Source organism: Hyperolius riggenbachi, chromosome 9 (genome assembly GCF_040937935.1).
Source record: "Hyperolius riggenbachi isolate aHypRig1 chromosome 9, aHypRig1.pri, whole genome shotgun sequence".
Taxonomy (NCBI): Eukaryota; Metazoa; Chordata; class Amphibia; order Anura; family Hyperoliidae; genus Hyperolius; species Hyperolius riggenbachi.
In genome coordinates, this window is record NC_090654.1 from 72,988,349 (window position 1) to 73,016,034 (window position 27,686).

Sequence of the window (27,686 nt, forward strand, 5' to 3'; positions counted from 1 at the left end):
AAAACCCGAACGAAATAAACAAAAAAAACCCCAAAGTGACAGCATTAAACCAAAACAAAAAAAGGAGAAAAATGCTTGATTCTCAGCACATAAAAAATACAGTTTGGGGCTTTTTTAATGTGTGTGATATATTATGAGTGTATGAGGGTATATTATTGTTTCTTTTGAAAATAAGCGATTGTAATTTTACTTGAGTACTGTTCCTATCCACAGGCATTTATATCGCATACAGAAACAGAAATTTGAAGAAAAAAAATACACTTTTAAATGTTGTAACAATTGGAACAAATGTGCAAATAAAATGTGTGGGTTTTATCTAAAGTAGAAAAACCTGTGGTAGGGAAGTGGTTAAAACTGGATGCAAAAATTTGCATTCAAAATGCGCATGAAAACACATGCGTTTTCACACACTCACATTTAAAATGCATGTCTGAAACTGTACTCAAATCTCATGCGAGACAGTGGAAATAAGCCGTTAGGTTTTTCAAAGTATTCTCAGCCTGTTAGATATGGTTAAATTGTGCAATCAGAATTTTATGATGTGCGGCAAGGTTAATACTGTCTAGGAGTTCAGTTGGATTGACAGTCACTAAATAGTTTTCGCTGCCTTTATGTGCGGAATGTGAAAGGTCATAGCAGGATATGTGATTCTAGGCATGGAAGGGTTAAATGGGCATTTGACACAGATAGATCCTTGTTGAGTAAGTCTTGCATGTGGCGGCTGTTGCCCTCATGCCAGGCAGCCCTCTCTCTCTCTTCCTCACCCAGAAGTGTGCTGACCCACATACTCAAGAGCTGTAAGAACCATTATTCATTCAGAGCTGCAAAATGGTCCTCAGCACTCTGTTGAATATTCATGAGCCTCATTTGCATCTGATTAGCAATGGCTTAGGACGCCTTCCCTTAGAATCATTACGATAATTATTATTATTTATCCAGCGCTGACTGCATATGCCGTACGTCAGCGGGCCAAGCACAGCCAGACCGCATATTTACCGAATTATTTATAGAAAAAGTTCTGGCGGAAGATGGATCGCTGGAATTTTGCAAGTTTATTGCGTTTTAGTGCTCATGATAATTGCTGAGATTATTTTTAGGAAGAAAAATAAAAGTTGGATAGGACTTTACAGGGAAATGATGATTCATACGCTCATTTTACAGAGCCCACAACTCTGTATACCACAGGCATGAGCTGGACCCGAACAGGAAAATAAAATACAAAAGCGTGTGTGTGTGTGTGTGTGTGTGTGTGTGTGTCTACAGTGTGTGTGTGTGTGTGTGTGTGTGTGTGTGTGTGTCTACTGTGTGTGTGTGTGTGTGTGTGTGTGTGTGTGTGTGTGTGTGTGTCTACAGTGTGTGTGTGTGTGTGTGTGTGTCTACAGTGTGTGTGTGTGTGTGTGTGTGTGTGTGTGTGTGTGTCAGGAAGGCGCAGGGGAGGGGTGTGCGCTGTAGTACAGAGGTTGCCGCGGGATACAAGACCATTCCTCCCAACATGGGACAATCCTGAGCAAATTGGGATGGTTGGGAGGAATGTGTTACATTAATAGTCATAGGACTATGTAGATGTAATATAAGCACAGTGTATTGATGTAATAAATCTGCAGTCAGAGGTTTTCCAATCCACCATGGAACAGTATGTCAAAGATGAACTATAATCCTCAGCGCTCTCTATTGTACTCCTGATCTGCACACTGTTAAGCCTGCAGACACCTTGTGCTCAATATTGGAGACAGTGACCATCACCCAAAAAAACATATATATGCAGGAGTCAGGGCTAAGTTCAGACACAGGGGGTACACTTTATTGCAACAACTCAAAATCATTAAAATAAAACACAAACTCACATTGTGGGTCAATTCACACTGGACCCTTTTGCTTTAAAAAGCTTCAATACACTATTGCACAATAACCAGTAAAGTGCCAATTGCTGAGAAAGTCACCAGACTGTAGTTCAGAGAATGCCTGTTCTCCTTCCTGACCAGGTTTCGGCCTCCCGCTGTCCACAGAGGATCATGAATAGAGTCATGTTAGGACATAGCAGCAAGTGCTGAAATGTTATGAGAGAGCAGGGTTCGAATTAGCCTGTTGCCTTGCCAGCAAGAAGTCCTTCAGCAGGACTCCAGGATGGCCTATTGAGCGTGCCCCTAGTAACTACAGCTCTCAAGTGGCTTCAGCCCAATTGGAGAAAAGAGCTATACAATTGTAAAAAATGATTATGATTATTAAGGCTACAGTTGCAAATTTGATCTAACACTTGTTTGTGTCTTGACGATTAGCAAAAAGCTTAATTTTGTCAACAGGTGCGCTTTCAATGAATGCAGAAAACACGAAAATTAATTATCACGCAGAGTTATTTCGCTTTTTTCCCAAGCTTCGTTATCTGCAAAGTGATTTTTCCACAATTAATTATACTGCTTCCTTCTCTTTATCAAACTTTCTAAATTGTATCATAAAAGCTATTGTTGGAACATAATTAAAAATGGTTTCTGCTAAAATCGAGTGTTAGAGACAATTTCCTCTTGCATTTGCTGCCTGATATCCAAAGCTCGACTTGTTAATTGTATAATTACCGTCACCATTGGGACCTGGATGGCTCCAGGTTTCTGTGATCGAGTCAGAGTACCTGCGCCTCTAAGCCAGTCTCTGTAATGAAGGCTTTATGGTGTCAGCGGATGAATGCAGTGCAGATTCGCTAACAAGTGCAGATTATAGGAATGTTGATCCTTGTATTTTTCAGGGCTTAGACCGTTCCCAAGAGCCAGAGTGCCAAAATGCCTAAAGATTCCTGCCAGCATCCCTATCTTCTGAGCTCTGTCTACTGCTGTCAGTGGAGGGACTTGTTCTCTGGCTTCAGATTGGACTGACTGCCTCTGATTTCTGTTGGGGAGGCTTGTGACGAAGCTGTAATATTGCTATGCTGATTTGTGTATGGTTTAAGCTTTGTGAAATATGCAATGCTAATTCTGTAGCTTATGTAGAAAGAAAGGCTATACAGAAAAAAACTGGGTAGGCTGTACTCAGAAAAGTGACTAATAAGGGGGTTGCTGGTTCCCTGAGCAAATTATTCAGATAATATACTGCATATAATTGATAGCTGGGGATGCAAACGCAAATTGACAAAAATACAAATTAACATAGTAGAATAGCCTGAACATTTAATCATTTCATATTTATTTATTGGTAGTTGGCTTACCTCTCCTAAAGACTCGAGCACCTCAGATTGATGAGCACATTTTTGGTGCTTAATATTGACCTGACGAAGCAGGAAATTCCAGCGAAACGCGTTGTCTGACCCTACTATGTGCAATAAAGTTTGAAAATATTGCCAATATTTTGTATTGGCTATTTTGAGATCTCCAGGAGAGGTAATCCAACAATAACACTCCTTTTTAAACAGTTTTTCATTATTATTTTGGGCACCTCCACCCACCAATATCTATGTTTGTACCTCTGTTGGGAGGTTGTATGTTTTCAAAGTAGTTCTTGGTTTAAGTTCGGGATATACTTAACTTCTGGGGTTGTGACCTTGTGAGGACCCTTGCAGGAAATCCAAGCCTTATGGGTGGTTGCAAAAGTTGGCCACCATAAATTTGTGAGTGATTTTATTACTTATTATATATTATGGTGTTTTGACATATTACTGTGAGGAAACGCGGAAAAGCCGCCGTCTCTCGAGGTGAGGCGGCTGTTTCCGCGTCCAGCATGGCGTCACAACGCGGAAAAAACGCCGCATGCCGCATGGGCAGTGCGGCGGAATCCGCATTGGTAACGGCGGAATCCGCATCAGAGGTGGCCCCCGCACTAGATACATTGCATGACAGTACTGGTGTGGCTGGGACTGATAGTCCACCAGGATTCAGACTTACACGCGCGCGAGCACAGAGGCAGAGTTTAAATAGCAGTTAGAAGGGTGTCGGCTGACCAGCTGGGTCAGCTGACAAATTCCACTGCTCTCATTGGACCAGCAATTAGGGAGGTCCTGGAAAGGTCCTAGAGTATATATACTGCTGGTTGTTCACTTGCTCTTTGTCTGGCGTGCGATCACATATGTGGGAGCACCCAGATCCGTAGTTAGATCCGTTAGTGTGCCGGGACCAGCTGGAGCTGTAATCCTACACTAAGCTAGATTCTGTTGATAGCTAAAGTACTAGTTTGATTGTGATTATCTGTTATGACTTTTGCCTGCCTTGACTATCCTCCTGAACTCTGATCTTGCACCTCGATATTTCTGATACTCTGTTGCCGAACCCCGGCTCGTACTTTGACTCTGCTTCTGCCTCCTGATTTTGTACCCCGATATTTCTGATACCCCGTTGCTGAACCCTGCCTGTACTCTGACTCTGCCTTTGCCTCCTGATCTTGTACTTTATCTGTCCGTGTGTGTACGACCTGGCTTGTCCGACCTCGAGAACCGACCTTACCGTTAGAGGCGGTTCCTCGCTCTGTTAGCGATCCTCCCTCCTGAGGGTCACTTTCAGATATACCTTCCTACTGTCAGTCTGACTCCTCCCGTCTTGGAGAGCTCAGGTCTGCGGAAGGAATCTGTGCAGCTCTCCTTACTGCATTGAGGCCTTGTCCTCTAAGTGTTACTGTTACACCAAACACTACACTCTACTCAGGTGCACAGAGGTTAGTTTGTATATCGGATTATCGGTGAGACTGCAGATCACTTATAATCTGGTATATATCTGTATTTCCGGTGATACTGCAGATCACCGGTAATCAGATACTCTCTGCGCCCACCGATCGTTACAGAACGCCAGACCAAAAAAACAAAATGGACGCAAACACTGATTGTCTGGGTGTACTTGCCGCTTCGGTGGACAACATCAATCAAGTACTGGGCACTCACATAACTCTTATTGATGCCCTATCAGGGTCTGTACAAACCCTCCAGACATCAGTGGATCATGTGCGATCCTCTCCTAGCTCTGACATACGTATGCCTGTACCTGAAAGCTTTTCCGGCCACAGATCTGACTTCCGGAATTTTAGGAGTAGGGTGTTGTCCTATTTTGAGTTGAGACCCCAATCTTCGGGTACTGAGACCCAGAGGGTCACGTTTATTAAAACTTTGTTGTCCGGCGACTCCCAGTCTTGGGCGTATAGCCTGCCCGCCGGAGACAAAGCTCTTACCTCTGTAGAGGAATTTTTTAAAGCTATGGCGGTAATTTACGACGATCCGGACCTTGCCTCGACTTCTGAGCGGAAGCTCAAGCTTTTGCGTCAAGGCGAAGGTCCGGTCGAAGATTACGCGGCCGAGTTTAGGAGGTGGTCAGTTACGGCCAGGTGGGACACCTATGCCCTATTAGATCATTTCTTGTCAGGGCTGTCCGATGAGGTCTCTGATTTGATGTTAAGCCAGCCCGAGCCCAGAACAGTCGATGAGGCCATCTCAGCGGCCATCCGAATCGACCGCAGGCTGCGCTACCAAAAACAGACCAGGGGTAGTTCCCGTCTCAGAGGGGTATCTTACACCACGGTCCCAGTGACTCCACCTACTACTATTTCACCTTCTCCTGTCGTGCCTCCTTCCGAGCCGATGCAGACTGCTCGGTCAAAATTAACCCAGGTAGAGCGAAGACGGAGAATGACCGAACAGCTGTGTTTGTACTGCGGTGAAGGGGGGCATATAGTACAGAACTGCCCCAATAAGCCGGGAAAACGCTGCCGCTTAGGAGTGGTGGGGGGTAACACCCTGGGCGTCCGACTTTTACCCCTAGAAGAAAAACGATTGCTTCTTCCCTGTACCGTTACATGGGAAGATAAGACTGAGGTCACAGAAGCCTTTATCGATTCAGGCTCCGCGGCAAATTTTATGGATTCAGAGTTTGCTAAGAGATTGTGTATTCCGCTCACACCAGTACAACCACCCATCCAGGTTACGGCAGTGGATGACTCTCCTCTGCAAGGGAATCACCCACTGTCTCAGACACCAGAGGTGGGGGTCACCATAGGGGTACTGCACTGGGAAAAGTTACAGTTCTTTGTGTTGCATATGACAACCTCCACCATTATACTCGGCATGCCATGGTTGCACCTTCATTCTCCACACATTGATTGGGCCACCGGCCAACTAATTTCTTGGTCAGCACACTGCTTTCAGCGATGTTTAGGGAAGGTGACATTGGGCCAAACCAGGGTTCATGTTCAGGGGGTACCTGAGCAATATGTGGAATATTCTGATGTATTCTGTCCCAAGGCTGCAGACAAGTTACCCCCACATCGCTCTTTCGATTGCCCGATTGATATACGTTCAGGTTGTATGCCCCCTCGGGGTCATTTGTACAATTTATCTGGGCCAGAGAAATTGGCTATGAAGGAATATATCCGTGACAATTTAGCCAAAGGCTTCATCCGGCCGTCCCGATCGCCTGCTGGAGCAGGTTTCTTTTTCGTTAAAAAGAAAGACGGGGGCCTGCGGCCCTGTATTGATTACCGGGGACTAAATAAGATCACGGTAAAGAATCGCTATCCGTTACCCCTGATAGACGATTTATTTACGCAGGTCACCGATGCTAAGATCTTCTCAAAGCTGGATTTACGGGGCGCGTACAACCTGGTGCGCATTAGAAAGGGCGATGAGTGGAAAACGGCCTTTAACACGCCAGACGGGCATTACGAGTATCTGGTGATGCCCTTTGGGTTATGTAATGCCCCGGCCGTTTTCCAGGAACTCATCAACGAGGTCTTCAGAGAGGTGTTGGGGAGATTTGTGCTGGTCTATCTAGACGATATACTTGTTTTCTCCAACAACCTCTCTGAGCACAGAATACATGTGAAATTTGTACTCAACAAATTAAGACAAAACTCACTTTATGCTAAGATTGAGAAGTGTATTTTTGAAGTCACATCTGTCGCCTTTCTGGGGTACATAATTTCCACCACGGGCCTGTCTATGGACCCCGCCAAAGTCTCCGCTGTTTTGGAATGGCCTCAGCCGGTTGGGTTAAAGTCTTTACAGCGGTTTTTAGGCTTTGCAAATTATTATAGAAGGTTCATAAAGGGGTATTCCACGGTTATCGCACCCCTCACCTGTCTTACGAAAAAAGGGGCAGATACCACCCACTGGTCTCCTGATGCATTAAGTGCTTTCTCCACTTTAAAAGATTTGTTTTGTTCCGCACCCATCCTGAGACATGTAGACACCTCTTATCCTTTTATTGTTGAGGTAGACGCCTCGGAGGTTGGGGTAGGGGCTGTGCTGTCTCAGCGGTCAGGCTTGCAGGGAAGGCTACACCCTTGTGCGTATTTCTCTCGTAGGTTCTCTCCGGCAGAGAGAAACTACGATATAGGCAACAGAGAGCTCTTAGCCATTAAACTTGCCTTTGAGGAGTGGCGTCACTGGCTGGAAGGAGCAGAACATACAATTACTGTATACACGGATCACAAGAATCTAGAATACATCGAGGGGGCTAAGAGATTAAGTCCCCGTCAGGCTCGATGGTCTTTGTTTTTTTCGAGGTTCAGGTTCATAATTACGTATACCCCGGGTAGCAAGAACATTAAGGCAGATGCCCTGTCCAGATGCTTTGAGTTGGAGACAGCACAGCCTTCTGCCCCAGAGACCATTGTCCCACAAAATTTGGTGCTGGCCGTAACAGAGACTTGGGAAGACTGGACAGAGACCTTGAGTCCTTTTCAGCAGGATGTCCCTGAGGGGAAGCCTGAGGGGGTTTTATTTGTGCCTCTGCCATTCCGTCTCCGGGTGCTACAGATATTCCATTCACACAAGAATGCGGGACATCCTGGGGCATCTAGAACGCAGGATCTTGTGGCCAGGTGCGCTTGGTGGCCGTCTCTGGCAGCCGACTGCAAAGAATTTGTTAAGGATTGTGCGGTATGTGCTAAAAGCAAACCCTCCCGGCTGGCACCTGTAGGGAGGTTGCAGCCTTTACCCACCCCGAATGAACCATGGACCCACTTGTCCATGGATTTTGTGGGTGAGCTTCCCAGATCAGAGGGCATGTCGGTCATTTGGGTGGTAGTCGACCGCTTCAGCAAGATGGCCCATTTTGTGCCCTTGAAAGGACTCCCCTCGGCCCAGGAATTGGCCGACTTGTTTATCAAACACGTGTTCCGGTTACACGGCATTCCGGAAAACATAGTGTCCGATCGGGGAGTCCAATTCGTATCTAAATTCTGGAGGGCATTCTGTCATCAAATGGGCATGAAGCTGTCGTTTTCATCGGGCTACCACCCACAGACCAACGGTCAGACGGAGAGGGTCAACCAGTCGTTAGAGCAGTTTTTGAGATGCTACGTTGCAGAGGCGCAGAATGACTGGGTCAAATTTCTGCCCTTTGCAGAATTTGCACAAAACAATTTGAAAAGTTCTTCCACTGGATTTTCTCCGTTCCAGGTTGTGTCTGGAAGATTGCCCAAATTTTCACCGTTACCAGTGGCCTCCACTCCGTTTCCAGCTCTGGAGGCTTGGCAAAGGTCTTTTAAAGACATTTGGCGGACGGTGAGAGACAGTTTGGAAAAGGCGTTTCTGAGTCAGAAGGGTCAAGCTGACAAGAAACGGTCTTTGGAGTGGAGATTCCAACCAGGAGACTTGGTTTGGGTATCCACACGTCACTTGGCCCTGAAACAGCCCTCAGACAAGTTGGGTCCCAGGTTTGTCGGGCCTTTCCCGATAGCCAGAAGGATCAACAACGTCACTTACGCTGTTGATCTTCCCGCTAGCATGCGTGGGGTAAGGTCCTTCCACGTATCCCTGCTTAAGCCAGCAGTCCATGTGGGTCCCACTCCTCCTCCTCCTGTGTTGGTGGATGACCAACCTGAGTACGAGGTAGAAAAGATTTTAGATTCACGCGTTGTACAAAACTCGGTACAATATCTCGTACATTGGAAAGGGTACGGCATTGAGGAGAGACAATGGGTACCGGGGAGTCGCATGCATGCGGACGAATTAAGGAGGGAATTTCACGCCTTCCATCCCGAGAAACCTGGTAGGAGTTGTCCGGAGTCCACTCCTCGGGAGGGGGGTACTGTGAGGAAACGCGGAAAAGCCGCCGTCTCTCGAGGTGAGGCGGCTGTTTCCGCGTCCAGCATGGCGTCACAACGCGGAAAAAACGCCGCATGCCGCATGGGCAGTGCGGCGGAATCCGCATTGGTAACGGCGGAATCCGCATCAGAGGTGGCCCCCGCACTAGATACATTGCATGACAGTACTGGTGTGGCTGGGACTGATAGTCCACCAGGATTCAGACTTACACGCGCGCGAGCACAGAGGCAGAGTTTAAATAGCAGTTAGAAGGGTGTCGGCTGACCAGCTGGGTCAGCTGACAAATTCCACTGCTCTCATTGGACCAGCAATTAGGGAGGTCCTGGAAAGGTCCTAGAGTATATATACTGCTGGTTGTTCACTTGCTCTTTGTCTGGCGTGCGATCACATATGTGGGAGCACCCAGATCCGTAGTTAGATCCGTTAGTGTGCCGGGACCAGCTGGAGCTGTAATCCTACACTAAGCTAGATTCTGTTGATAGCTAAAGTACTAGTTTGATTGTGATTATCTGTTATGACTTTTGCCTGCCTTGACTATCCTCCTGAACTCTGATCTTGCACCTCGATATTTCTGATACTCTGTTGCCGAACCCCGGCTCGTACTTTGACTCTGCTTCTGCCTCCTGATTTTGTACCCCGATATTTCTGATACCCCGTTGCTGAACCCTGCCTGTACTCTGACTCTGCCTTTGCCTCCTGATCTTGTACTTTATCTGTCCGTGTGTGTACGACCTGGCTTGTCCGACCTCGAGAACCGACCTTACCGTTAGAGGCGGTTCCTCGCTCTGTTAGCGATCCTCCCTCCTGAGGGTCACTTTCAGATATACCTTCCTACTGTCAGTCTGACTCCTCCCGTCTTGGAGAGCTCAGGTCTGCGGAAGGAATCTGTGCAGCTCTCCTTACTGCATTGAGGCCTTGTCCTCTAAGTGTTACTGTTACACCAAACACTACACTCTACTCAGGTGCACAGAGGTTAGTTTGTATATCGGATTATCGGTGAGACTGCAGATCACTTATAATCTGGTATATATCTGTATTTCCGGTGATACTGCAGATCACCGGTAATCAGATACTCTCTGCGCCCACCGATCGTTACAATTACACTATTTAATTTTGGTTTGAATCTTCCTTGTGTTTTATTGGTCCATGGATCCCTTAGTCCATACTCCTCCAATATCTTTTATCAGTTTTATTTAAATGACCTATATAAGGTCACTATTAAAAATAAAGCAAACTGCTTTTTGCGGGATCATATAAAAAAAAGGCAGTCAAAAGTGGTATAGCTGATTCAAGAGGCATAGATTAGCAATGTGTAGACCAGTTTGGTAGGATATACTCTCGATATAAATCCTCAAATGTATTGGCTGAAGAACATGGTGTTCAATGGGATGCATCCTGATTCATTTTCATGGCCAGAGGCCACTTCCACAAGAGGTATTGTTGACACTTTTTTAAAAGCAGAAATAAATTGCATCCAAAAATAATGAAATATATTAACACAAAGACCATGAATCAAATATTAATCCCATACAAATGTATCTGTGGAGTATGTGATTCCCCCATAGGACAGCAAGTCCTTCATTTTTTTATTTGGGTCCCTTTAGTCCATCTAATAAAAAGTAATATTTTTAGTATTAAGTTATTATTGTACTAAGATCTTTTTCTTGTCCTCTTATGGCCCTCAAGCAATTCACTTTTTCTCTTGGGTGATATTTTCCCGCCAATAAAATGCCACCTGCAATCAAGAATATACTCAGAAAAATTTTGACAGGACTTTTTTTTACCTACTTTTGGTAGTTCTTAAAATGTAGGAGTCTGTCACAAGCGAATCCTGTAGTGCAGACCTGCGAAATCAATTTAACTGTCATTTAAGTTCTTTTGGAAAGAAAAGGACAGAGATCAATTGCTTTTAATATATTTTATATTTTATATGAATTGTGGAATTTTTACAAATACAATCACTGCAGTGCCATTTCCAAACGGACTTCCGTAAGTGCAGCGTTACTTCACCTGATCTTTATTGCTTTCTGCTCATATACGGGCGGCTGATGATTGATAAAGGGGCTATTAGTAGAGCTGGCTTTTGTGCAGATTGGCGGTCAGAATCAGGTGTATGGATGTCTGACACGGAGTGTGTGAAGTGTGTACTGTAATTTGTTAATTGAAAAATCAACAAATGGTGGTTCCTCCTTTTATAATAAAACCTTTTATAGTTTTATCTGGAATTTATATGGTCTCATCAGGCGCAGAAAAGTATATATAATTCTAGTTCTTAAAATGTATTTTAAAAAGGACCATCAGTGAAAAAAACCCTATGCCAATTAAACGCAGAGATTAAATCTAGAAGCATAGACATGATATAAACAGTGACCTGTTACCCCTCCATGTGACTGCAAGATGACGTATTATTGGCCCTGTGATGTAGCACATTGTGGGAGCAGCCATTTTGAGTAGGGCAGTGGAAGCTGACACTACAGACTCCTCCTTAGTAGGACTGGTGTTATGTAAATCTTGCACATGCCCACGAGATGCAGGAAACTGCATCGTCCCTGTGTTTCTGTGAAGAGCTGCTAAATTTAGAGAGGGGTAAAGGGTAATTATGTCTTTGTTTTTATACTAGGCTGCCCTGTGAATTGTTTGTAATAATAGTCTTAAAATTCTACACAGAATAGATCAGCAGCGCTGTAAAGAGAGCAGCGTGTGACGGGAAGATGGCAGTGAGGAGCCTACAGTGAGCTGGAGGCTATAATTCTCCCATAAGGCAGTGCAGTGCCATGGCAATCCTTCCTACAGGGGGCGTGGCTTAACCTAGTTTTCAGCTAGCAACAGTAAGGGGTTACGAAAATTAACCTTTTTAAATGCCAATTACAAAACATTCCAAGTTGACAAAGGATTATGCAAAGATATGCAGTTTGAAAATGGAACAATGAAATCCTGCCACGGTGGAATTTGATTGGTCCGACTTCGAGATGCATACAAATTTTGCATAAACCTGCATCTACGTGAAATGATGTGCCTCTCACTGACCATCTGCAATTATGGTGTTGAGGCTACAAGGAGGCAGGGCACAGAACGTGATGTCTGTGATTGCAGCCTGAAGCTATTGCTGTCTCTACCACAGGGAGTGGCCTTTACCTGGGCTCCTGACTGCTAAACACTGAGCTTTGCTGCAGAAGTAATAAGCTCTCTACCTTCCCAGGGCCATAAAGCACTTTCTACCTGGAATTTAGACTTTAGTTTTGTACCCGCACAGCTGTGATGGAAATATTAGGCTGGATGGTAATTCCCGGTGACATTTGCTCCCTCCATCCATTTATGTCTCCTCTGGTCCTCCGCATGCAGCCTGTGATAGACGGATACACCCTGTACACCATCTCACCTCTTAATCCGGACCTCTCAGAAATTCTGACACTTTCCTCGGTGTCCTGGGAGTCAGCGGCTTTACCAGACTCAGACTTCAGAATTCTGATCACCTTTATGTCTGGAAACCAGCAAGAAAAAAGTAATTTAACCTTTCAGCTGTCAAAAGTTTTTCCCATTGACTGATGTTACTGACGTCCCCTGTGGGAGTCACCTGCGGGGCTGCTTGCTGTCTGCTGTGAGCTGGCAGCGTGTGTCTGCTGCCAATCCCGTGATCTCATGGGGTCTTCGGTGTTCTACGATGGGAGAGTGCAAACGTGTCTGCTGTCCTGGGATTAGGAGAGTCATTAGATCATCATCCAATCACACATTCTCACTGCACATCTTAATCCAATAATATGCTAAGCCAACACTGCAGTGCTAACTGCATTCCTCTAATAGGAAACTTGAAGCGAGAGAGATATGGAGTTTGCCATTAGTCTAATGATAAAATACCATTTACCAGGTTATCAGGTTAATCCTTCCATTGCAGTCGTTGGAGTTGGAAAGCGTAATCTGCATATTGTTTTGGGTCAGTGATTCAGAAATTCACCTGCTTTAAACTACTATCACACTTAGAGCATTGCGCATCGTACCTGGAGACTTGCACACTACTGCAATGCACTGCGACAGAAATAGCGAAATCGACGCAAGGCCGCTGCAGTGAGTTGCCACATGATCCGTGCCTACCACACATATTATGCAGCAATGCAAGTCTATGGCGACGTGGTAAGTGTGAATGCCCAATTCATGTAGTAGCGTGCAGGCGCAGAACGATGGAACTTCCTTGACATACTTCCGGCATGGCGTAAGTCACTGAGCGGCGGAGGGAGGATTTGGGTAGGGTGATGCTACGCATATTACCCTGTCAGCTCACTCTGACACACAGTAATATGTATGGGGGAGTAGTGTGGTGTCGCAGGACAATCGCTCCAATCAATTTGTGAAACCAGCCTTAACCTTCCTGGCGTTAAGCCCGAGCTGAGCTCGGGCTATGCCGCGCAGGAGGATTTCTCCGGACCTGCTGTGCCGATTTTGCATTTTTTTTTTTTTTGCTACACGCAGTTAGCACTTTGCTAGCTGCGTGTGCACTCCGATCGCCGTGCCGCCCCCCCCCCCCCCCTCCCCCAGACCCCGTTCGCTGCCTGGCCAATCAGTGCCAGGCAGCGATGAGGGGTGGTTCGGGACTTCCTTTTACATCACGACGGGGGAAGCCCTAATGGAAATCCTATTCAGAACGGGATTTCCGGACGGGCTTGATCGCCGGAGGCGATCGAAGAGGGTAGGGAGATGCCGCTGCAGAGCAGCTGTCATGTAGCTAGCGCTAGGCTAGCTAAATGCTTAAAAAAATAAAAATAGTGCTGCGCTGCCCCCTGGCGGTTTTAATTAACCGCCAGGAAGGTTAAAGGACCGCTATTGCGAAAAATTGTAAAATTTAAAATGCATACATATAAAATGTGCGTTTCTCCCAAACTATAATGTACTATAAATTACTTTTTTTCCAATGTTGCTGTTACTTACAGTAGGTAGTAGAAATCTGACATATTTTGGACTTGTCCATCTCCTTATGGGGGATTGTCAGTATTACCTTTTATTCTTTACAAAAGCAATCAAAGAAACGATCTATGCATAGATGATGGCAGATCTCCCTACTCAGTTGCACTCTATTATGGCAATTTGACTGCGCAACTGCTGTTCAGTAAGTGCTTTTGTAAATCATGAAATACCTGAGAATCCTGCAAGGAGATGGATTAGACCAAAACCTGATTTGCACTACCTACTGTAAGTAACAGCAGCACAAATCAAGGTCGTTTATACTGCATCTTATCCTTGGAGAACTTGCGTTGCATCCCATTGCTGCGACGCAACTTATCTAAGTGTGAATCTAGCCTTACGTTTTTGGACAGCACGGTGGCATAGTGGATAGCACTCTCGCCTTGCAGTGCGGGGTCCCTGGTTCAAATCCCATCCAGGGCTCCATCTGCATTGGGTTTGAATGTTCTTTTCATGTCTGTGTGGGTTTTCTCCGGGTACTCCAGTTTTCTCCCACATCCCAAAAACATACAGATAAGTTACTTTTCTTCCCCCTAAAATTGGCCCTAGTGTATGATGGGCATATGACTATGGGAGGGATTAGCTTGTGAGCCCCTTTGAGGGACAGTTAGTGACAAGGCTCTATATACTCTATCTACAGTGGAGTAGTGGTTAGCGCTCTCGCCTTGCAGCACTGGGTCCCCGGTTCGAATCCCAGCCAGGGCAACATCTGCAAGAAGTTTGTATGTTCTCCCTGTGTCTGTGTGGGTTTCCTCCGGGTACTCCGGTTTCCTCTCACATCCCAAAAACATACAGATAAGTTAACTGGCTTCCCCTTAAAAATTGGCCCTGGACTATGATACCTGCACTACACGATACATACATATGACTATGATACGGACTAGTGAGGCCCTCAGAGGGACAGCTAGTGACAAGACAATATACTCTGTACAGTGCTGTGTAATATGTCGGCGCTATATAAATACTTGCTGGCTGGGAGGGGGGGGTTAATTTACCCACGTTGCGTTCGCTTACATTCCCACGTCACTCCCATGCTTCCTCCTTCCAGCATTGAACACGACGTGGAGTGTATCGGCTATAGGCAACAATATGAGTAAGTTAACCCCCTCAGCCGAGGCCTGCGAGTTGTACCCGTAATTTCGATAATGAGTGCTCAACTAGATAATAATGCTCAACTCTTCTCTGGAAAGCACTGCAGAAGTTGTCAGCGCTAAATCATACCAAGTTTATTACTTTTAGCTTTTGGAGGGGGGCTCTCATTTTAGTTTTACAGTACAGAGTTGCCTTTAGAAGGTGGATTTGCTCACATTTTATGAAGTTGAAAGTAATCTAGAGAAAGAGCTTTGCTTACCCTACTGCCCGCCAGAGAAGAGTCCCAATTTCATCAGAGTGACAGCTGATGATAGACTGTGTGACCCGTTCCAGGCTGCTCATGATGACAGGTCACCTAGGCCATTCCTCCCACACTTCTGCCCTGCTGCAAATAAGCAGTTTATAGTGGGGTCACTCACTTCCATCAGAAGACTACAGTCTGATCAGGAAGTGCCATTTACACTTGGTGAAAGAGGGCGAGAATTGAGGATCCAATAATAGGTTACCAAACTGATCTATGGTCTTCACTGCAGGCTGGGAATACCAACGAAGTGTAGCTCTGTGGCCATTATCTAGCAGTTCTAGAAGGGGAACGCAAAGGAGTCATTACCGGATCAAGGGCCTGTTTTGACTTTTTGTTCCACTCTATACTAGAAAGCTGAAATTTGTTTGGCTGCATAGTCATACTTATCCATAAAAACAACTGTATGCATCCCTGAATTATTATATTAATTCCTTTCATTAAAACCTTACTCCAGAGTTTTGGCTTTAGCAGAAATCATGTAAGGCAGCTTAAAGAGTAATTTTAACCAAGGATTGAACTTCATCCCAATCAATAGCCAATACTCCCTTTCCCATGAGAAATCTTTACCTTTTCTCGACTCGATCATCAGGGGGTCTGTATGGCTGATGTTGTGGTGAAACCCCTCCCACAGTGTGATGTCATGACCATGGTCCTGACAGTTTGCTTCCTGGACCCGCACAGTGAGCGCTCACATGGTCCAGGAAGCAAGAACTGCATGTGTCCCTGGAGAACCGTCAAGAGAAAGAGCGGATGCCGTACAGACTGGTGCGGATAGAGGGTAACCCTCTCTGCAGCTCCTAGGAGTGACCTGTGTGAAAAGGTCAGACGGAGTTTGTAAGTAAGAGTGGACACTCTCAACCGAACGCAGCATCCACACTGCAGAAGGTTCATCATGCAATAGCATTACATAGATTGCTATATCTACACATGGTTTTACTCAATCGGGATTGCTGTTGCATTCAGTGTACACATAAGGAGGTCTCCTGTGGGACATCTATATTATTTACATCAGCATTGTCTCTGGCTACAACTGAACAGCAGAACCAATATTTAGGAAGTTACTTCTAGGAATTGCAGGGCCCTGCGGGTGTATTGCATGCATGAGTAGGGCCTGAATGGTGGGACCAAACATGACCAATCTGGACTAACAGAAGTGCGATTTGGCTAAAATCTGTTTCAGACAATGGTCAGCGGTGATACTAGTGAGCTCTCACTGTGCCGATCCATGTTTTTATGGTTTTATTGAGGTCTCTTTGACCCTCTGTGCATTTATATTGTCACACAATAAATTTGAAATCTCTTTCCTATGCACTTGTAGCAAAACTGATTCATTTTGATTACATGTGCTTCAATTCACTAAGCCCTGCTGATTAAGTCTCACTTACCAGCTGTGGAGCAGGTCATTGGTCAGGCAGGAAGCTGTGTGTATGAGTCGGGATTTTCTGTCCAGTGCATTCCCGACATCCCTTTAGATGTGCTGCAGCCACCGGGGGGAGCTGTTCTGTATAAGAGTATTACAGATATTCATATCTAAAGGGATGCAGAAAAGCTTTTTAAAATGTCTCCTTCCCCTGCTCTGTCAGAGTGAAGTCCCACCTTCCAGGGTATCAGACCAAATCGGATGAGAAGCAGGGCTATGTGGCTTTCCCTGTTGGCTGCCTGGATCTCCCTATAGGCTGTATGCTACATCTGTCAATATGTTACCGTATGGAGAGAGTAATTATCAGCTGGTCAGAGCTGGAGGTGAATACCGAATACTTTTGTTTGATTTACTGAATGCTTTAATCTTTGTGAATTGCAATTTCTAGACATTTCTCGAGGTATTTACCGCACAAAAATAGGATATTCAGGGAAAAAGAGGACTCAAATAAGCATGTACATCCAAAAAGACACACTGGGCGTGATTCACTAAACCGTGATAACGCACATCACGGCCGCGCTAGCGTTTTCGCCAGAAATCGAGAAATTTCACATGAAAATTTACGATTACGCTTGATTCACTACACGTTACCACGGTTTATTGAATCAAGTCCACTGTGTGGTCATTTTGTTGTGCATTACAAAAAGATAACGTGCATACTCAGATGGACATCCATATAAAACTTTGACAGATGCCAACTGTCAATACATCAAGGCCAGCCCATACTGGCTTCACCTATGGAGCTATTGAGCACAATCCAGGGATCATAAGAACCAGCAGGAATTCGGGGCAATCGACCTCTTGAGGCAAAAAGTGGCGGAACTAAGTGTAACAAAGTATTTACTGCACAAGTTAGTAATTTACCTCACTAGTCGGTAATCTTTACTTTTCATTGCGGTAATAGGTTTAGTAAATTGGCATCTGGCAAGGTGATCAGTAAAATCAGCTATTTTCTGCATTACGGAATGTGGTAATACTTAGTGAATTGAGGCCATGGTACCTTGGAAGATGCTGCCTGACGCAAATCGTTCAGGTGGCATTGTGGGTGAACCGCCCGGGTATCGCAGCGCACAGTGCAAAAGGACCCAATTAATGTGTACATTGTTGCATATTATCTGCCTTCATGTATGATAGTTTGCTGACCTGTTCACTAGCTGTAACCCATTGCCTTGCAACTGTCTAAATTGTGTATTCTCTATTCTTCAGCTCCACAAAAGATGCTGGTGCTATATAAATCCAAAATAATCATTGTATAGGCATTTACTTTGGTGAGATTATGGCCAAAATACTGCCTACCCTGACGGTTTGTTTCACATGATTAAAATCTGGAGGCACAGCAGAGAGTCTATGCTTTTCAGACAAATAGACCCTGTTTGATGAGAGATGGCAATAAGGAAGAAGCATAACAACTGCATGCACATGTAATAGACAAATATGGATGCCTGGCGTTCAAAATCGAATTACAAGCTGCCCATGGAGACAGATTTTTAAACAATGGACACTGGGTAATCTGTTTATAATTCCTTATGGAAGATCAGGTAGATGATAAAGAGATTAAAAAGACAACAGTAGGGGCAAAGCGTGAATTCCAGTAGTAGTAATGATAAAAAGCAGTCACAATAGGGAGGTTTGTGTGTTCAGGATAAAGCTAGCACCTGCACATCTTGTCATCTGAGGCTTCCGAAGCAGAAGCCGATCATCAGGGGCTGGATTTCTGGAAAGGCCACAAAGGCCTTGGCCTTGGGCGGCTGCAGCCCATGGCGGCACCTGGACATGAAGGAGGGGCTACTACATATGAAAGAGGAGGCTGAAAATGGGGAGCAACACATGAAAAAGGGAAATTGATGCTGAAGGGAGCTGTGCTTAAAAGAGAGGGGCTGCTGTACATGGATGTTACACATAGAAGAGTGGGCTGCACATGGAATGGGAGGGCCATGCTGCACAAAATAAGGGGAGTCAAAGCATACTTGGCCTAGGGGCACAAAAAGTATAAATCCGGCCTTGCCGATCAGCCTGACCAGGGCAGTGATTACCAGTAGACATTAAAGCCCCGTACACATGCCTGATTTAAGTCCACTGAGGCAGCCGATAATGAGCGCATCAGCCAGTTATCAGTAATGCATAGGGCATCCCCCAACCCACGAGTGATCCACCCGGTGCATCTACTCTACCCCAGTAACACAGATTCCATTGTTCTTGACACTCCCTCGCCCACCATGTTACGTCACGCACATGGCACTTGTCTTCCCTACGTCGCTCCGCCACATGGCAATAAAACGTGTCATCAGCTACATATATGACACACATGTATGCAGCCTGGCCCAGCAATGTTGCCCAAGAGGATCAGGTCCTGATACCCAATGGGCGACATACATCAAAGGTGTGTATACACCGTTACCATATGGTGCTGTGGCATGGTGATGTTGGTGTGTTTGGGAGGTTGTTTTAGGCTCACGGCACCATGGCATAAAAATGTCACGTTCTCCTCTAAATGAAATGAAATGTAAATGTCTCAGCTTCCTGTTTTGTTTACGTTTTATATAACAAATGTTGGCCTTAAAGAGAATCTGTATTGTTAAAATCACACAAAAGTAAACATACCAGTGCGTTAGGGGACATCTCCTATTACCCTCTGTCACAATTTCGCCGCTCCCCGCCGCATTAAAAGTGGTTAAAAACAGTTTTAAAAAGTTTGTTTATAAACAAACAAAATGGCCACCAAAACAGGAAGTAGGTTGATGTACAGTATGTCCACACATAGAAAATACATCCATACACAAGCAGGCTGTATACAGCCTTCCTTTTGAATCTCAAGAGATCATTTGTGTGTTTCTTTCCCCCTGCATCTCTCATGCACTGAAGTGTCAGGCTGCTCTTTTCTTCCTGCAAGCAGCTTTGTCCTTGTCTGTAATTCCTCACTATGTGAAAGCCCAGCCAGCTCAGAAGACGATTTATCCAGCTTGTAAAAGATAAGAGAGAAAAGAGAAGCTGCTCTAATCTAAATAATACACAGGCAGTGTGCATACAGGGGCCCGGAAGGGGGAGTTCATAGCAGAACCACAACACTGAAGAACTTGGCAGCCTTCCAGACACAGGCTGACAAGTCTGACAAGAGAGAGATAAGTTGATTTATTACAGAGATGGTGATAGTAGAAAGTGCTGCAGTAAGCCAGAACACATTAGAATAGCTTTTGGAACTTGTAGGATGATAAAAAACAGGATGCAATTTTTGTTACGGAGTCTCTTTAAAGGCTCATTATGTGCAGAGATGTACAAAACCCCAAGCAAGTCATCTTATGTTTATGCTAATGGTGACTGTAGGGAAAGGTTTATGTATCGGTGCATGCTATAGAGCAAGGCTCATGTAAATGCACATGCCAAGATGGGCAGAGCAGGTACAAATTCATTGTAAATCAGGACAGCTAGCCGAGCTTGAGCTTATCAATCGTGAACCTGCAAATAGCAGCTTATCATGACTTGGACAGATGACTGCAACTATCCATACACAAGCCAATAACTGAGTGGGTATTGAAAGATTACTCCCAGATCAAAAATCAGTGGGGCAGTATCTGACTGATTCTACCACTACTTTCACCTAATTAGCTCTAATAGAGGATCAGTCAAACTACTAGCATTGTACTAGTTCATGCCATGTATCTGGTTCTTTTTTCATTTTGTTCTTTTTCTGCTCCTCCTTTTTTGTTGTATATGGGCTTCATTATGGGGGCTTGTGGGGTACCTGTTTCTTTGTACAAGTTCCCCCCGCTGTTCTCCACTTTGTAAAACAGGGCACCTGACTTCAACTCCGGACTCCCAACTTTCTCAGCAGTTCTTTCAATAAAATGCACCTGATCACCTTTTTAACACTTTGCACCCAACTTGATAAGCAATCAATCAATACAGGGTGCATTTCTCAATTTTTATTCCTTTTGTCCTGTGCAAGAGTTCAACTCTACTGTTAAGCAATCACTTTAATAACAGACTGTTGTCTCCGATCCCTCTGACTGAGTCTCCTCTGGGGCAAGAGATAAACATTCTTCATCACTCTCCACCCATCTTGAAAAAATGGCAGTCCTTTTAATAAACCGGAAATCCTCTTGATAAAACTGGGAAACGGCAACATTCCATCCACCCTTTTGAATAGGTATCCAAAAGTATCAGATATACAGTCATATGGGAAAAAGGTTCGGGAACCCCCCTTAAGTATTTTTTTTTTTTTTTATGTGTATAATTTGCTGAGCTTTCAAAGTAGCAACTTCCCTTTTAATATATGTCATACCATATTGAAACAGTATTTCTACAGTGAAATTAAATTTCATTAGATTAACAAAAACAAAGAAAATACTACTGTATATACTCGTGTATACGCCGAGATACCCACTTTACCCCAGAAACCTGGAAAAATGATTGACCCACGTATAAGCAGAGTGTAAGAAATGTAGCAGCTCCTGAATTTAAGTAATCAAAATAAATGCCAATAAAATTACATTATAGGGAGCCCCAGATAAGTATAAGTGTTTGCGTTTATAACTTCTCTGGTACACTTCAATATTTATGATGAACATTGCTGCATTCACATATGCATGGTTTTGGGGACAGATTATCATACTTGAGTCTCACTTCAGGTGCTGTCATCACTACTGCACACTGATTCGATTGTCAATGCACTCAGGGCAAAGGTCAGTCTTCACACAGCTAAGTAGGTGACTCGCGTATAAGCCGAGGGGGTAACTTTTCAGCAAATGGTTTGTGCTGAAAAATTAGGCTTATATTTTAGGCTTATATAATTTAGGAGTATATAAGGTACGTAATATGCATCATAAAAATACTAGGTATAAATTAGATATAATATGGCACCCCAACAGAGTTATAAAATCCAATAGTTGGCTGAGCCTCTTTTTTTCAAACCAAACAGCCTCTACAGTAGACGACGCCTATAGCCTTTGATGAGTGTCTGGATTGTGGATGGAGGTAGTTTTGACCATTCTTCCATACAAAATCTCCCCAGTTCAGTTAAATTTGATGACTGCTGACCATTGACAGACTGCTTCAAATAATCCCATACATTTTTTTATGATATTGAAGTCACAGCCATTGCAGAACTTTGTACTTCTCTCTCTGCATATATGCCTTGGTAGATTTCAACCTGTGTTTTGAGTACCATAAATGTCTTGTTGGAATATCTAACACCTGCATAACAACAACTTTGTGACTGATGCTTGACAGGGCCGGTTCTAGTCACCATGGGGCCTCAGGGCAAAATTAATCAGGGGGCCCCCAACACCCTCATGCCCCCCATAAATGTACCGCCCAAGCCAGAGATTGCAACGGCTGGACTTATGAGCTCACCATCCACATGGGGGGCCCATAGAGTGGCGGGTGTGGAGCTAGCAGCATTTGGTGGCCTCTGTGTGCACGCCGCCAGATTGCAGTAGGGGGTTACATACTGTAGGGGCCCCCTTCCCCAAGATTCCCCACCCTCCAGCTACCCAATGGGTGCTGAGATCCTACCACCGCCGGTCACCGGGGTTAATGTGCAGAGCATAGGGTCGTATACATTACCTATCTAGCAAGCATACTTTTTATCCTCCTTCCACCAGGCGTCCTCCCGTTTCCATGGCTCCCCCGCAGCGGCATTACTATCTTCATGACGCGCAGTCATTGTTCGTCTCGGCGTTAGTGACGTACAATGCCTGCGTGTCATGAAGATAGCGATGCCGCTGCGGGGGAGCCATGGAAACGGGAGGACGCCTGGTGGAAGGAGGATAAATAGCGCACTTGCTAGAGGGTAATGTATGCGACCCTATGCTGCCGCTACACATTAACCCCGGTGACCGGCGGTGGCAGGATCTCTGCACCCATTGGGTAGCTGGAGGGTGGGCAATCTTGGGGAAGGGGGGCCTCTACAGGCGATGGGGCCCCAGGGCAATTGCCTTGTTTGCCCCAATTATAGCACCGGCCCTGATGCTTGAACATTTTCCAGAAAAGTTTGTTGATATCAGGGCTGTAGAGTTGGAGTCTTGAAGTTGGAGCAATTTTTGGGTACCTGGAGTCGGATGTTTCATCAACTGGGGAGTTGGAGTCGGATGATTTTTGTACCCACTCCATAGCCCTGTAAGAGCTGTGGAGTCAGAGGTGGAGCAATTTTAGATACCTAGAGTCTGAGGTTTCATGAACTGAGGAGTTGGAGTCGGATTGATACTGGGTTGCATTTATCAGACTCTCGACTTTATCAAGGGCCTCAGTCCCTGAACTAACCCCCCAGCCCCACAGCCTGGTGGAACCTGCATTAAATTTATAAGTAAGTACTGTAGCAGTGTTTTTCTTGGAATGTGACAATGTTCTTCTGCCATGCATAGCACATTTTGTTGAGAGAAAAAATTGAGTTATTTGATCATATCAGTCCAATGCCCTTTGTTCCAAAATGAATCAGGCTTGTCAAAATGAGCTTTTGCTTACAACAGGCGACTCTGTTTGTGGCTTGTGTGCAGATAGGTTCTTTCTTATCACCCTGCCATATAGATGTTCTTTGTGAAAATTGCACTGAATTGTTGAATGATGTACAGATATACAATCTGTAAAAAGATGTTCTTGCAGGTCTTCAGAGGTGATCTGTGGGTAGTTTGTAACTATTCTCACAATCCTCTGCATTACCGGATATGCTGCTCCTATATTTTTCTTGGCCTGCCAGAGCTAAGACCAGTTGTGCCAGTTTCCTGATTACATTCCTTACAGTTGACACTGACAGTTTAAATCTTCTTCTAAACCATGATACTGAACAGTCTTTGTTTTCAGATCTTTGGAGAGTTGCTTTGAGGATCTCATGCTGTCACTCTTCAGGGTAGAGCCAAAGAGAAGCACAACTTGACATTGACCACCTTACATACCTTTTCTCATGATGAATTTTGTGTGTAGAGTTGGAACATAAAGGCTATCATTCATAAAGCATTTCCGCATGCAGAAATGCTTAAAACAGCTGACTTTACCGACCACTTAGCAAAGTCAGCATTCATAAAGGCTCTTTCCGCATGAAAAAATGACACTACCGAGCAGAGTGATAAATCACCGCCTTGTGCGGTGATTATCGGAACAAATGTAGCAAAATGTTAATTCAAAAAGATCACCGCAAGCGGTGTGAGGTCGCGAAGTACCGCTCCCTCTGATGTGGCGATACCAATGTAAGTGAATGGAGACACACAGACCTCCCAGGCAGCTGCAGCAGAGTGGAACACGGAGAAATGTATCAACTCGGCAGCTTCCGTGTCTCCGCAAGCCTACCGCCAGCCTAGTTCGGGGAATCTCCGCACTGCTACCGCACATGGATACTTTTTTAATAAATGCCCACCCAGAAGTCTAAAACGCCGCCAGCGGTGTTTTCCCGCACTGATTCTCCATACCGACAGCACTTTCATGAATGATAGCCAAAGTGGGAAAAAAACTCTGACATAATATTCAATAAAAATGTGTTTTCCTACTTATATTACCCATACAGTTATCATATTTCTTTTTGTGCACAAGTAATATTTTATGTTTAAAAATTCCCAAAGTACAGTTTATCTGCTCTGAAAGCTGCCATTGCATTTATTGCATAGCTGCTGTATTTATATATTAAAATCTATCTAGTGATCACTTCTTAGCTTTTTCTGCTTCTCAGCTCTGTGCAGCTCAGTTCCAGTAGTTTGCTAATGTTTACCTAATGTATTTGACAAAGGAATGTAAACAGAATATGACATTATCACCTCTCTGCATGCAGCCAGAAGCTTTCCACTGATCAAGGAGCTTTCCTCTGAAATGCTGTGTTAAACTGTTTGAATGCGTGCATGAAAAAATGGCACCAGGAAAAAAGGGCCCGGCTGGATAACGAAATGACACCAGTGGATAAGGAAATCTCAATAACGATGAACATTAACGAAATTGGTTAATGAGAAATACAGTTTTAAAACAGGTGGAAATTGATAACAAAAATATATTAACGTTAAAAAATTGTAACGTAATTCAACAATACAGCTTAACCCAACCCTACCCTCACACAGAACCCTCCCCTGGTGGTGCCTAAAACTAGCCACTCCCCTGTTTGTGCCTAACCAACCCCCCTGGTGGTGCCTAACCTTAACCATCCCCACAGGGGGTGCCTAACCCTAACCACCCCCCCTCGGTGGTGCCTAACCGTAGCCCCCCTCGGTGGTGCCTAACCCTAACCACCCCCCCGGTGGTGCCTAACCCTAGCCCCCCAGTGGTGCCTAACCCTAACCCCCCCCCCCCTTTGGTGCCTTACCTTAACCAACCCCCAGGTGTTGCCTATCCCTAATTGCCCCTGAGTTGTGCCTAACCTTATCCATCCCCTCCTGGTGGTGCCTAACCCTAACCACTCCCCCTGTAGAAACCCCCTTTTACACATAGACAAGATAATCTCTTTGATAACGTAAAATCTGTACATACAAGCAAAATAATATGACAAAAACGAATTTTGTTAACGGTATTTATCAGACGCCCTTTTTTCTGCTTTTTTCTGCTTTTTTCACTGTATTAACAATAATTGCATTAGAGTCTATGGCGGCCCCCTTTTTGACAACTAGCCGCCAGCGCCCTTTTTTCCTGCTACCGTTTAAAGGCTGTTCTGCTTCATTTTTTGTGGTAGTAGACTTTATGCTGTAGATAATATTTTAGAACAAAGAGGAAATGCTGAGTTTTACACCACTTTAAATAGAGAACCAGAGATGTAGAATTTTTTTTTTATACATACCTGGGGCTTCCTCCAGCCCCATAAGACTAAATCGCTCCCACGCCGCCGTCCTCCGCTGCCTCTATCCGCCGGCACCGGGTCCCGTACTCCCGGCCAGTCGAGCCAGTCGAGGCAAGCGCACTGCATCACTGCCGGCGGACGCGGCCAATTGTCCGCATCACAGGGGCTCCCTCCATATACGTACGCATGCGCCTCCATACTGCGCAGGCGCATGCGTACGGATATGGAGGGAGCCCCTGTGATGCGGAAAATTGGCCGCATCCGCCGGAAGTGACGGGTCCCGGTACCGGCGAGAGAGGCAGCGGAGGACGGTGGCGTGGGAGCGATCCAGGCTTATGGGACTGGAAGAAGCCTCAGGTATGTATAGTAGCTTTTCCTATTTTTTAGTTTGCTCCGTCTCTGGTTCCCTTTAAGCTAGCAGCAATTACTTTTTGAATACGATTTGCAACAATAAAGTTGAGTTTGACGTATGCGGTCCCTGGCTGCGCCTCAGGTTAATTTTTATTAAGCTGTTAAACTGCTTGACTACATAGAACAGCAGTGCCTGGATGAAGATAAGCATGAGATGAAATAATTGCTAAATTATAGGGTAGCGTGGATCCCTCATCAGTGCAAGCCATCTAAAGTACCTGTGCAGCAAAATCACTCTCTTCCCAGTGCGTCTTGTTTGAAGATGCAGCGATAAGGAAAATATTATTTTGTGTTCCGCTTATGAAGCGGTGTGTATCATTTTATTACGCTCGCTGCTTCAATTATTCCATAGTCAGATGTCTGTAACTTTTTATGTAACAGATTAATCGGTGAGGGCTTCTCTGATGAATAGGAAGAACAATGGCTGGGCCGGTAAGTAAATTGGAGGTGGCAGAAGCAGAATGGATGTTCTCCATACAAGTGTGCATGGTAATTTTACTGTCAGAATTCATCTAACAGAAAAGCTGTTTATTGAAGGGGTCAGCCTCTCCGAGCAGATTAGAGCATGCAAATGAAAGACTGATGAGGAGGTACGTAAGGTGGACCTGCATTCAAAATAGAAAGCCTTCCTCTACAGCTTTGTCACACTTCCAAAAAATGTAATGATTTAAAGCGCAACTAAGCCCAAAATTGAACAGAAAAAAAGCTAATAGCAGTCAGTATGTAAGCATAGTATAGAAGCAAAGTGGTGGAAAATACCGGTTTCATGGGCCAAATGTGCTTGGTACTGCTGGACAACTTACTTTCCTCTCTGGATTCATCTGCTGTGCAGGTCAGTGAGGTGTGAGGAACAAAGTAGGGAGAGCAAAGGATGCCAGACTCCATTTCCTAGAATTCCATGTGTAAAGTGAAAGCCATGTGTTAACATTGCTGGACCTCCTGCATGCCTCTAGACCAGGGGTCCCCAAACATTTTGGGTCGGGGGCTGGGTCAACATACTTCAGACTGCTGGGGGGCCGGAGTATACATAAAATTACGTCTTTGCGGGCCAGAAAGTGAAGCATACCAAGGTGGCAACCGAAGTCCAATTGGACAGCAGTGTCACCTGATGTGAAATTTGATTGGAAACCAGTGAATGACTGCTTTCGGGCTTCCATGTGGATGGGTGGTGCCAGCACTGCTATTCTATTTGTGGACCACCAATATTTAAAGATGTAGCTGACCGCATCTATAAGTAATACATATTGTGTATGGGGGCCGGTAAAAAAGGCTCAGGGGGCCGCATTCGGCCCGCGGGCTTTAGTTTGAGGACCACTGCTCTAGACTGAAGTCAAGGGCAAACAAGATTTTGAAAGATGCTTCACACCGCGTCAGGCTGTACTTCAACTGCCTCCCTTCAGGCCGCGGCTTCAGGTCCATCCCTACCAAAACCACCAGGCACTGGAACTCCTCCCCCCCCCAGGCTGTACTCCTGAACTCTAGTCCCTGCAAAATCCCCTAGCACCCCACACCTTCCTCTTAGGTGTCTCTGCACTGTAGCTTCCTGCCTTTTCTAAACCCTCTTTGTATTTTCTGATTTTCAGGTTTAAACGCTTGTCCTTAACGTCTGTTACTGCTCTATTACCAATGCCGTGTGTACCACAAACCATTCCAGATTTGACTTCGGTTGTACTTAGCAAATTAATTCTATTCTGATTTTAATTCTGAGGCAGTGGAACTTTAAAGTATTCCTGAACTGGGGCAAAACCCCATG

General features: G+C 45.0%; 1 protein-coding gene across 2 annotated transcripts in view; it reads left to right on the top strand.

The window, feature by feature from the left end:
- GRIP2 (glutamate receptor interacting protein 2) overlaps nucleotides 1-27,686 on the top strand; it is a 627,309-nt gene that overhangs the window by 60,250 nt on the left and 539,373 nt on the right. Inside the window, exon 1 of one of the 2 annotated variants that reach the window (XM_068253055.1) lies at nucleotides 26,334-26,365. The exons of the other annotated variant lie outside the window; for it this stretch is intronic. Within the exon in view, the coding sequence (XP_068109156.1) occupies nucleotides 26,338-26,365 (28 nt within the window). The 5' untranslated portion in view covers nucleotides 26,334-26,337. Of the gene's footprint in view, nucleotides 1-26,333; nucleotides 26,366-27,686 lie in introns of those variants that run through there. 2 annotated transcript variants of the gene reach the window in all.